This window comes from Nesoenas mayeri (assembly GCF_963082525.1).
Source record: "Nesoenas mayeri genome assembly, chromosome: Z".
Lineage (NCBI taxonomy): Eukaryota > Metazoa > Chordata > Aves > Columbiformes > Columbidae > Nesoenas > Nesoenas mayeri.
Window position 1 is genome coordinate 35,462,447 of NC_137542.1, and position 12,899 is coordinate 35,475,345.

At 38.2% G+C, this 12,899-nt stretch overlaps 1 protein-coding gene across 3 annotated transcripts in view; it reads left to right on the forward strand.

Annotated features, from left to right (window-relative positions):
* Positions 1-12,727, forward strand: part of LOC308051652 (E3 ubiquitin-protein ligase KCMF1) — a 57,030-nt gene extending 44,303 nt beyond the window's left edge. For 2 of the 3 annotated variants that reach the window (XM_080362215.1, XM_080362216.1), the window contains 4 exons: positions 3,940-4,041; positions 7,172-7,346; positions 9,994-10,276; positions 12,017-12,727. In XM_080362215.1, the coding sequence (XP_080218341.1) occupies positions 3,940-4,041; positions 7,172-7,346; positions 9,994-10,276; positions 12,017-12,278 (822 nt within the window). In that variant the 3' untranslated portion in view covers positions 12,279-12,727. The remainder of the gene's footprint in view (positions 1-3,939; positions 4,042-7,171; positions 7,347-9,993; positions 10,277-12,016) is intronic. The other variant, XM_080362214.1, reaches the window with a different exon arrangement.
* The last annotated feature ends 172 nt before the right edge of the window (positions 12,728-12,899 follow it).

Sequence of the window (12,899 nt, forward strand, 5' to 3'; positions counted from 1 at the left end):
TAACTGGGCTCCTTGTAACTTAACTGTGAAGACTAGGTTGTTGATATGTTGTGGATAAAACTGAGGAGAGCTTTTCTTGCAGTAATGAAATAGACAGCCTGAGACAGTCTGAATAATTCCTCTTTCATTCTTGAAGATTACAGTGTCTCTTGTTGAGGTGACAGAAATACTGCCATTTAAAGTGGTTATCTTGTCTGTAAACAGGGAGGCAGTAGTGATATAAGCATATTTCTGGAGATTGGCAGTTAATCTGTGAGTGTGACTGATTTAAGACTTTTCTGTCGTCTTTCAGACATCTTTCAGGATAACATGATTTTTTAGTAGAAATGATCATAGCTTCAGTAGAAACTTTGGACAATGCTTTCCTTTCATCTGTACCATTTATTCATGAATGTTCTAGTAACAATGCTGTTTTTAGTTATGTCACACTTAATCAGTGATGTTGCAGTCTTTGTTGTGATTTTGCAGAGTTTAACTGAATTTTTGTTTGTGGGTGACAGTGCTTCAGTAACTTTCCCAGACAGAGAGTTCTTGAAAGTTTGGTTCGTGTGTAGAATTAAGGTTAGAATACTTAAATGTCCTTCTCATTGTGGCTTATGACTTCTCTTAGTTACTGTTTTTCTGAGGACTGTGTCTCTTCAGGTAAATATGTGCAGTTCATATGGCCTTGGTTCTCTTAGTGAAATAGCTTTCTTGCTCTCAGAAGTGTGTTGTCCTTCTTGCGTTGGGATTTTGCTTCCTCAGAGTAGGTTAAATGAAAAAAAGATGAATTTGAAGATGTCTCCTGTTGGTATGAATTAAGCAGCTTATATTAGGTTGGTGCAAAAGTAAATGTGATTTTTGCATTGGTGAAATTCACTGTTTGATATTGGAATACATTCTTAAATGTGGTTATGTTACACTTCATTTTAGTGCGCTTTTCTCGCTATTTTTTTTTTTTGCTACTGACTTACTACTTGCTGTTTATTTTATATTTATTTTAAACTATGGAAATGATGTTAGACAAAATGCAAATTCAAGCGGTTTTCTTATTTGAGTTCAAAATGGGTTGTAAAGCAGCGGAGACAACTCGCAACATCAACAGTGCATTTGACCCAGGAACTGCTGATAAATGTACAGTGCAGTGGTGGTTCCAGAACTTTCACAAAGGAGACGAGAGCCTTGAAGATGAGGAGTGTAGTGACCAGCCAGCGGAAGTTGACAGTGACCAACTGGGAGCGATCATCAAAACTGATGCTCTTGCAAGTACATGAGGAGTTGCTGAAGAACTCTGCCATTCAGTGGTCACTTGGCATTTGAAGGAAATTGGAAAGGTGAAAAAGCTCGTTAAGTGGGTGGCTCATGAGCTGAGAAAAAAATAAAAAAGTTGTAGTTTCAAAGTGTCGTCATCTTGTGTTCTATGCAACAACAACAGACCATTTCTTGATTGGATTGTGATGTGTGACAAAAAGTGGATTTTATATGACAACTGGTGATGACCGGCTCAGTAGTTGGACTGAGAAGAATCTCCAAAGCACTTCCCAAAGCCAAACTTGTGCCAAAAAAATGTCACAGTCAACTATTTGATGGTCTGCTGCCAGTCTGATCCACTACAGCTTTCCTAATCCTGGTGAAACCATTACAGCTGAGAAGTATGCTCAGCAAATTGATGAGATGCCCTGAAAACTGCAACACCTGCAGCTGGCATTGGTCAACAGAAATTCTTCTCCACAACACCACACATTGACCGCACATTGCACAACCAATGCTTCGAAAGTTGAACTATGAAGTTTTGCCTCATCTGCCATATTCAGCTGCCCTCTTGCCTACTGACCACCAGTTCTTCAAGCATCTCGACATCTTTTTGCAGGGAAAATGCCTCCACAATCAGCAGGATGCAGAAAATACTTTCCAAGGCTTTGTCGAATCCCAGAGCATGGATTTTTACACTGCAGGAATAAACAAACTTCTTATTGGCAAAAAATGTGTTGGTTGTAATGGTTCCTATTTTGATAATAAAGTTATGTTTGAGCATAGTTAAAATGATGTAAAATTCATAGTCCAAAACTGAAATTACTTTTGCACCAACCTAATAAATAATTTATGGACTTTAGGACCATCTGTCCCATGTATGTCTATGCCTGTCTCTCTACAGGGTAGCTGTATGGTATGTTGGCATAGTTGAGTATTTGTTACATTACCCTGTAATAAGATGTCTTTACTCCGTAGTGTGTCTGCTTATGTGGTTTCTGTAATGGTAAAAAATCTGAAAAGAGGAGTTATTTGAAGAGAAATGCTGAACATTGACAATAAAGGGGAAGGCATTGTAGCAAAAAGCTTTCAAAATGCTTGATTTTCTGTTCAGAGCTGACTACTGAAATGAAAGTGGCAGTAAAGAATAGCAGCTGCTGTCAAAAGCAGCTGAGATTTCACACTAAACTTATTTCAACACCTTATCCTCACCTCCACAAGAGTAAAACAGGTGCGTGTGCTATTATATAGGTGTTCCTAATGCCCATGGTCTGTTGAGATCATAGAATCGTTTATGTTGGAAAAGAACTTGGAAGATCGAGTCCCACCATTAACCTTTCAAGTACACCTCTCAACCATGTCCCTGAGAACCTCATCTACACATCTTTTAAACACCTCCAGGGGTGACTGACTCCGCCACTTCCCTGAGCAGCTTTGTCCAGCACCTGACAACCTCTTCCCTGAAGAAGTTTTTTCCTAATATCCAATCTAAACCTCCTCTGGCACAACTTGAGGCCATTTCTTCTGTCACTTGCTGCTTGGGAGAAGAGACCAGTGCCCACCTCCTTTCAGGTAGTCGAAGACAGTGATAAGGTCTCCCCTCAGCCTCCTTTTCTCCAGGCTAAAAAGCCTCAGTTCCCTCAACCGCTTCTCATCAGACCTGTGCTCCAGGCCCCTCACCAGTTTTGTTGCCCTCCTCTGAACCCTCTCTAGCACCTCAGTGTCTTTCCTGTAGTGAGGTGCCCAAAACTGAACACAGAATTGGAGGTGTGGCCTCACCAGAGCCGAATACCGGTAGATGATCACTTCCCTAGTCCTGCTGGCCACACTATTTCTATTCTCTACTGTCAACAACTTGAGTATATGCTGCATGAAGAGCCCTGGGAATCTCAACTTTATCATGCAGCCAGAGTTTCTCCATAAAGGCAAGACTATTTGACTGTGAGGAACAGAGAGAGAAATTCATAGCAGTCGTATTTAACTGTCAGAGTGTTCTTACCTTGAGCTATTAATATTTGGGGGAATAATTGGAATGGCTAGTTTTTGTCTAAAACTTAAAAATCAGTCTGCAAAACTACTGTAAAGAAAAATGGAAGATGCTTCTCAAACTGTTTATGGGGTTATTCAAAAAAACAATTAATAAGTATGGCAGTTTTAATGGCACTGTTTGTCTCCTTAGTTAACGTGTGTTTTGGTTTAAAATAAACCAAAGACAGATGTCACTGCCTTTTCCCCAAATACTTTTGTGTAGGGATATGGAGCTGAACCCTGCCAAGCCTGTAGTTACATGTTGCCTGGATGGGTAGTCTCAGTTTGATACATAAGCAAATATATGTGGTTTCATTCTGATTCCTCTGCTGGGATGAGTGTCATGCAGGCAAACAGTAATTACGTGTAATCACACTACTGTCTATGGCAGAATTGGCATACAAAGACTAGTTTTCAAGACATTGCAAATCAAATTTGAAAATTCTAGCTCTGGTTTTCATAGCGTTCTAAAAATTATAAAGTAAAAGATTTCTAATGTCTGCACTTCAGTAGTTTCTGTGGGTTTTGAATATTTATATCCAGGTGTTTGTGCATACCTAGAATGTGATTTCAAAGCATAAGAATCAATGTCCAATGATTGATTCAATTACGTGAGTGATATTTTGTGTAAAATCTATAAAGGTGTCTTCTTTTTTTTCCCCCCTTGCTTTGTCATTTCAGATTTGTCCAATATGTGCAGCATTACCTGGAGGGGATCCGAATCATGTCACTGATGACTTTGCAGCTCATCTTACACTGGAACACAGAGCTCCTAGAGATTTAATATCCTTTCAAAGTTGAGGCGAAGAGGCTAGACTGTTTCTTCTAGTAGCTGTGATGACTGATTTTGAATTTTGTAATCATACCCCTGGTTTTCCTGGACCTTAAATTGCAAGAGATCTGTAGGTCAAAAATAAAAGGTTTCATTTGCTAGTTTAAAAAAGTATGAATACCAGATTGTTAACAGACTGTAGGTATACTTGACAGTGCATTTTGCTCTAACAGCAAAAACATTTAAAGAACTTTGACATTGAGAGGTTTTTCTGCTTACACTGTGGTTTATCCTGCCTGATCATTAGTCTTGCTGATGCTTTATATATCCAGATTCTGTAGTGTGCTGTAAGTATTTGTGACATGAAGATGGTGATCTGAGGATGGTTTCAGCTTAGCTGGTTTTGATGAGTGATTTTTAAGCTTGCTTAACACTACTGTTAACACTATGTTTTAATAACATAATTTCATAGTGTTACTGACATTTTCTAAACATAACTTGGAGAACACTTCAGTTTTCCTGGGAAATAGAATCTTGTCTTTCAGTTACTTTAGCAGCAGGTTATACAGATTTATCTATGTTTGATGACTGAAGAGCTGGAACTATTTTTTTTTCCAATCCTTGTTCTTGGAATATTTTTTATTTTATTTTTATTTTTCCCCTAGGATTAACTGATGGAATATATTTTGGTTTGGGATTTCTTTTTTAATGGCATGCAGGCTTTGTAACCTACCTACAATAAGTAATCTCTCTAAAGTATTACTCTGTGTCTCATTTAAACAACCAGACAAAACCACTACATTATTATTTGGACAGTGGCTTTTTTGTTTAAAGATTTTTAAAAAGGAAAAAAAAATATGAAGCTCTAGCAACTGGATTTCATTATGCTAACAGAATGGAGATGGCATTTAAGGGGATGGCTCTTTTTCAGTTATGATTGTGTTTGATTGCATTTATTAGTGTAACCAGGGCTTAAGGTCAGGATAGAATAGGTACACGTGTTAATTACTAAACAATAATTGGATCAGTGTAAAGAAGTTTGGATGTTTATTTGGTCTGTGAAGTAGTAACTAATAATGCAAAGAATAGTACAGAGTCAGATAAAAGTCATTATCTGTATTTCACCTTTCCCTGTGGACAGGGCGGAAGCAACAGGCAGGTCTAAACTAGGAAAAACGGAAGGCAAAATGACCTTTTTCATCCAGGATCTGGCAGCATAGGGGAGAATACCTGTCAAAGTTGGGGAGCTGTTAGAAAGCTATTCTCTGATACCGTTATCTCGCTGTTCTAAACATCTTTATGTGAAGTTAAAACTACACAGAGTCCGTGTTCTATAAAAACCTTCATGTACAAAAAGGAGATAAGAGAGAAGGCTCTTCGCTTGTAGGTTTTCTAGAGTGAAGATTTCTGTTACAGTTTTAGGTAAGCTTTTGTTGCTGGATTTCCTATTTTTTTTTCCTTAAGTTGTCCCAGAAGGCTACATGTGTTTCTTTTTATGAACCTTGTGCAGACATTTCAAGGGATGTTCTTTATTCCTACAGTCTGAGGACAACTTCAGAAGTGCAGTTTCTTACTTTAGCAGGAAAATATTTGAAAATTTATTAAATATAGCTTTTCAGCATCAATCATACAAATAGTTCTCTCATGACTATCTGTCACAAGTTAAGGTTTACAAATGTTTTTCTTACTCTAGCATAGCTGATAAGACTTGAGTGCACACTTAGCTAGTATTTTAAGAAAGATATTTGTCTGGAAATACTTCAGTAGTTGCAGTTAGGAAAGTTACTCCACAGTTCCATGTCTGCTTGAAAAAAACCTCAGATACTGGCCTTTTCTACCAGATCTAGTTATGAAAAGGTTGCCAAACTGCATGAGGGCAGTAGTCCATCTAATACAGTATCTCATCTCCACCAGCATCCAGTTTCAGGACAATCAGAGGTGCAAGGCACTCTGCTTGGCAAAATGTGTTCTGTGCCAGAGGAGATTTTCCTCTTACACCCTAGGTGTTAAGTGTTTTACACTGTAGTATAACTAATACGTTTGAAAAAGGCAACCATTCTGTAAAATCCTTTTGTAATAGCCAGAAGTTCTTTCTTGTCATGAGATGTCTAGTAATTTCTTTCAGCCTTTAGTTCTTAATCTCCATGACATCCTGAGGTTTTGCACCACTGTGTATTAACTGTGTATTATGAAAACTGCATTGGGTACCACTCTTATACAGTAATGGATACCATATGAGTGGTAAGCATACTATTATAAAGAACATGGGAGATAGGAGGTTCTAGACTAAAAGTCTGGTGACTGTAAAATAAAATATTCAAGCCTACGCTATTTCATTTTGCACTAGTGAATTATACTAGTGATTTTTAACATAAAAGGAAGCCTAATCTGGACTGTTTTGAAGGAATGAATGTTAACTTTCTGACAAAAATAATTTGTTGATCGTCTCTTACTTCATATGAGAAAACTTATGAAAGGTATGCCTTGAAATATAAGCATGGTATGGAGAAGTGATAGAAAATGAGAAAATCAAAACCATCATTGTCATATCTGGAATTAGTGGTTTTTCTTCGGTTAAAAGAGGGAACATGAAACAAAAGAGTGTGATGAAAGTGCTGAATACTCCAGAAACCTAAAATTATCTTAAGGATTGAAGTGATGAAGTTTCTTGGATAAAAGCATGAAGTATAAAAGTCAAACGGAATACAGTAATTATTATGTACTTTAATAGAGATGGCAATAACCGTTTTAATTATTTGCCATACTTAGGAATTGGGGAGGGAGAATAAAATCCCTATGTCTCTGTAGTAATCTTGGCTGAACATGCAGTTGTCAGAGTTTTCAGATTACTGAGCAGAAAACTTTGGTCTGAAAAAAACTTAAGGAATTAATCCTGATGTTTCTTAAACATCATAAAAACCTGGAAAATACAGGGAGTTTGATGTTCACAGTACTGGCTATCTTGAGCTCAGATCAGTAAGTCTGACTTGCACCATTGCTACAATGTACCTTAGCTTTGCTTCAGAAGTTGAATCATTATTTTATGAAGAACAGTATGCACCTCAGTATTTCACCTATCAAATGTCCTTGTCATTTAATACTCAAGGTCAAACAGTTCTGTTTTCTTAACTTCTTGGTTATGATGAATCCAGTGGTGTTCGGCATGTACGTAGGATGTTCCACCCAGGCCGGGGTTTAGGAGGTCCCCGTGCACGTAGATCAAACATGCACTTTACTACCAGTTCCCCTGGTGGGCTTTCTTCTTCTCAGAGTTCGTATTCTCCAAGCAATAGAGAAGCCATGGATCCTATAGCTGGTAAGAGCTGTAACCACAAATTTTACCCCAGTCTCCTCCTTACACAGAAAAAGTAAAATTAAAGATGACAGTAGTTGCCCTGCTTTCTGCTCCACAGTGCAAGTGTAATTGAGGACTGCTTGCAGGTGAGCAGAGTGCTCAGCTGGGTTGTCATAGGGCCTGTGCATGGAGTTGCTGAACCTGAAACCAGTGCCTGTAGCTTGTGATTTTCATTCTAGACAGTGTAAGGCTTATTCCCAAACCTGATCTATGCACAGGTGTTACATATGTTCACAAGTGGCTGTGTCCAGTTGCCACTACGTACTTTAGTACATCTCATTTTAATTTGCTATGTGGATAAAGGTGTTTATGGAGGAGAGTATCTGAATGAAATTTGCTGAATTTGAGTATTAATACACCTTTAAAATATGTTCAGTTTGCATTCACACTGCTGCTATTTGAATGTCAGATTTGATAATATCATGGGGGTATTTGATAATATCACATTGGTTTGTTTTTGTTTTTTTTTTTTAAGGTGTACTTGTAAATTATTACAAAATGTATTTGCAGTTTATTTTGGTAAAGTTTAGAAGAACTTTGAAGGGCAAGTGTCTCATTGTCAACACCAGAAAATAAAGATGTGTCTTCAGGATTCCCAGGAATAAATTGTTTGTGTATGTTTAGCTTTGATATGAAAATATCTTTTTTACAGGAAAGAAAAAATAGAGAATGAAGACATCTGAAAACAAACCCAACTTTCCCTAAGCAGAAATCTAAACATTTTTATGTTGTGGTCTTTGACTATAGCAGCCTAAGTGTCAGGGAAAGCTCAAGAGCTTCTTCCATAATCTACTTTTGCTTCAGATGCCAAGAAGTCATAATGCTCTAAATGAAGCTTCCTGCTATTGTGTACTGACTTCTCCAGAGGGAGATGGCCAGGCAGCCAGCTCAATGAGGCATTGCCACTGAAACAGGAGCTGTGGCTCCACTACTGTCCTTAATCATGGTCCCCTTGGCTGTCTTTCTACTGGTGCTGGTGCTCTGCTGGCCCGCTGTGACCTGATTTAACTCATTAAAGGAGCTAGGAAGAAGTATCCCATCAGGACAAGAAAGTAATGTAAGTGAGGTCACAGGAGGGTCTGAAAAGGATTAGAGTTTGTTCAACGATGGGGAATGTTTGTGAAGCCTCCAGTGCAAGAACTCATATTTTTCTTCCAAGAACGGCTAGTTCAGCTCCATTAAATGTGGAGTGGTTGCTAAGGTTTGTTTTCAGGCACACAAGACCTTCCCACTTAGCAGCATTAAATGTGAGATAAAATTGCATTCTTCTAGACCTTTTCTTTTTTTGGTGGAAGCTATGCCTTTTAATATGGAGTTCAGTTGCATACCGAGCTGGGTGTCCTTTATACCAAGGTTCCGTCTCAAGCTTGTATCCATTTCCAAAATATTGGTTTGCTATATCCTAAGCTTAAATCTATGCTTTAACTTACAGTGAGAATATAGTGAGAATAAATCTTGTCTAGAAGTTTGATGTGTCTTCCCTTTTTCTGGAATAATAAACAGGAAAGACAACCATCATTTTTCTGTTTAAAATAGGTTATGTTTATAGCATCAGTTACTTATTTTTTTTTCCTTTGTTTGTTTGTTTGTCGCTGTGGCATTTTCTAGTAATTACAGTGGTATTAAAAGTTTCGGTATTGCTAACAGTGCTGGTAAAAATGACTTGACCATCCTGAGTTCCTGATGTAGAAAACAACCATATCTTGCTCTATTCCCTCAAATAAAGACTTATTTAGAAGGACTGTACTGTGTTAATGCAGTGTAAGGAAAATTATCATGACTTGTGTAGTAACTTTGTGACTAGATCAGGGGGGCAGGAACAATATCATTTTCTACCTTCTGCCCTTATATCAAGCACAGCAAGCAGGTGATGTACACAGGATGTATAAGAGATTCTGCAGTAATGCACTGAACAGTATATTGCTGCTAATATTTATTTTTTAAAAATTCTTTGTGGATAAAACTTGGGATAAGCATTCTATCCCCTGATGTAGGGACAAGATTTTTTAATTGCTAGAATTTCTCTACTTTTGGCAGAAATAAAAATTCATAGAGCAAAAGTGCTTGGCTACTTCAGTGCTGATGTGAGTCAATACTTAAATATGTTTTCTAAATTTTTTTTTTATTAAATATTTGAAGCAATGGTACTGTACTTCTCTCTTTGCTGCAGCACAGATTCCTTCTGGGATACTGAGAAGGTGAAGCCTGTGTTTTGATGGAACACTCATTGAGAGGAAAATAAAATCACCAACCAAAGCCAAAATGAAGTAGTTTCTTAGTTGTTGCTTTGACTTGAAGTTTCAGAAAATTGCTGCAGAGGACATCGTTTGCCATGCATTCCCTTTAGATTGGCGCTCTCGTTTTTTTGAAGGCATTAAACTTTGACTTCTTATTTGGAATAAGTCTGCATAAGTGAGTCTTAATCTTCCTTACCGTTTGAGACACTGAGTGATAGGACTTTTTTCAAGAGCTTCATGAGCCCTTCATCGTTTGTTCTTTGGTTTTATTGATTGAAAAAAATAATTCACTGGAATTCAGGGCATATTCATTCCATTGTGTAATGCTCATTTAAGCTCTTTCATCACAGAAACTTTCTCTTCTCTGGCAGAGCTTTTATCTCAGCTATCTGGCGTGAGGCGCACTGCAGGAGGACAGCTCAACTCCTCTGGCCCTTCTGCTTCTCAGTTACAGCAGCTGCAGATGCAACTGCAGTTGGAACGACAGCATGCACAGGCAGCAAGACAACAACTGGAGACTGCACGCAATGCAACGAGGCGCACCAACACAATCAGTGTCAACACCACTATGTCACAATCTACAACAACAGCCAACACATCCAACACAGAAAACAGTCAGCAGACTATCCAGAATTCCCAGTTTCTTCTTGCAAGGTAACTCGTTCTGTGTGTTTACTTTTAGCATTTCTGTTTGCTGTGGTTCTGACAGAGATAAATAGAGCTCAGTTATACTTAAGTGTTTGGGATTTAGACACATACCCTAGTAAAGCAGCATCTGATCAAATATATTCCAGAATTAACAGGCTAGTTAATCACACAGAATATATTCACAGGAGATGTCAACAATGGTCACAATGTATAATATGTAAAACTTGCTTTGTCCACTTTACTAGCATGAAAGTAAAAACAGTATTTTAATATCCAAGAGTAGCAGTTTATAGGTGGCCCAAAGGGAATTATTCTGTGTTTTGGAAAGCCATCTCTAAGAGGTGGCTGCTGAAATATCCTGTGGTGGTCTATTGTTTTGCAAAAGGCAGAGGCAGTCTCACAAGTCCGGTGTACTTTTTTTGACAAACCTTGGAACATGTTTAAAGGGTTAGATTTGAATATGGATTTCTGCAAACCTTGAAAAGGAGGCAAGTTTTTTTATTTTTGACTGAATAAATTACTTATGACACCAGACAGCAGTCTTCTGTGAGATTCCTTCATCAAGTCTGTAGCCAACACACTGCGCGTTTGTTTACATTTGTAACATCTTTTCAAACCTGGTGTCTACTTCGAAGCAATGGCTAAAGATTAGTTGCGACATCTCAATTTCAAGAGGAACAAAAGGAATATTTCCTAACTAAATTGTGTTTGTTTCCCCTACTACTTTCAGAAAAACAAATGCATTTCCAGTGACACAAGCATATAGACTGGAGCCGTAATGGAGAGGGAGAGAGTCATAAGACAGTATTGTTCAATAGGAAATTAATCTTTAGTAAAAGCTGAATGTTGAATAGGGATTTAAATATTGGTTATTTTGGAGACTGGATAACGAAGCAAATAAAGGATGCCATTAATTAACAGAATAATTATCTGATTCTGAAATTATACCTAGATATCAGGGTTATTTTAAAAAGGAGTCACCTGCTATGTCATTCCAGTTCTTTTGGAAGTTTGGCTGTTGAACTGAAATAAAAATTTTTCCACATCTCCCTGACACACAACCTCATACATGCTTTTGTTTGTTTGGTATTGTGGAAGAGTGTGGGCATTTTAACAGCTCCTGTGTCAAGAAACCTGGATTTGAGTAAAGCTGATTTTTATCTTAAGTGCAAAATAATCCCATGTGACATGTTTCAATCAGAAACTCATTATTATTTGAGAAACTTTATCAAAATACCTGCAAGTATCAGAGACTGTGACTTTCAGAGTTGGAGTGAGCAATTTCCATGCCTATTAGGGCATGTGGTAAGAAAAGTGGTGGAATGAACACTGTATGGTGCTTTGGGAATCCTAGGCTTTGCACATGCAGTAATGTATTTTGTGGCATATGTTAATTTAGAAGTCGACCTAGTAGCAGAACAGCCATGTAATGAGTGTCTAGGAAATCACAACAGTCATCCCTGGAAGACTCCTGAATAGCAGGAAACCTCACAAATAGCTGTTTGTTTTCCTCTAGCTTTAAGCTCCACTTTGAATGATGACGTAGCAATAGGGGAAGAGTGATTTGTTGAGTGCCTGCCTGTTGTGCTGAGGTATCGCTGGTGGCCAGGGCTGTACGTGTCGAAGAGCAGGCAGGACTGTGCTGTAGGAATGTTTTTTGAGTGTCTTTTGGTGCCTGTCAGTAGTGTCATCTGTGAAATGGGCCTTTACCAACTGCCTGTCTTCTCTTCCCTTGCTGCTGTGCAGGTTGAATGATCCAAAGATGTCAGAAGCAGAGCGTCAGTCAATGGAAAGCGAACGGGCAGACTGCAGCCTGTTTGTTCAGGAGCTTCTACTGTCCACTTTGATGCGGGAAGAAAGTTCCTCCTCAGATGAGGATGAGCGGGGGGAGATTGCAGATTTTGGTGCTATGGGCTGTGTAGATATTATGCCTCTAGATGTTGCTTTAGAAAACCTAAATTTAAAAGAGAGTAATAAAGGAAACGAGCCTCCTCCACCTCCTCTTTGATGACATCCCACTTTGCAGACAATGTCCTCTGTGCTGTATTTGCCAATGAAAGTGGACAACAGCTATCTTGGGTTTGTTTTGGTGATTGTAATTTCAGGTCTGTCACTCTTGTTACATTGTGTACATTCAAAGGAAAGAGAGAAAAGATATATATGATAATCATTTCCACTTAACTAATTTTTACTTCTAGCAGGTAAATGTAGGTTGCAGTGCAGAGCAGAAAGCTCTGTGTCCTGTACCTTGACAAAAGGCTCTCCTAATACTCCACATTCAAACTGAAGAGGAAAAAAATGAAAAATCTCTAATGAAGCTGCTGTGTGTATTTATGAATATTAATGAATAAAAACTGCTTGGATGGTTTACCTTAACTACTGCATGACGTTTTTTGCAGCGTGCATGAGTTTTAGTGACCTTGTCATTTAAAAACTTAAATACAAGGAGTAAAACTATAAACCCCAAAACCTCCCATTATTCAAAGGTTACGTGACAAAAAGGTTAGTACTGACTTAGCAGTTTGTTGCCACAAAGTAGGTTTTGAATAATATGTGACAGAATGACATCCTTATGTACTGTTTCCACACAGGATGGAAACTCTGCAGTGAGATAGATTGTAGTGACCAG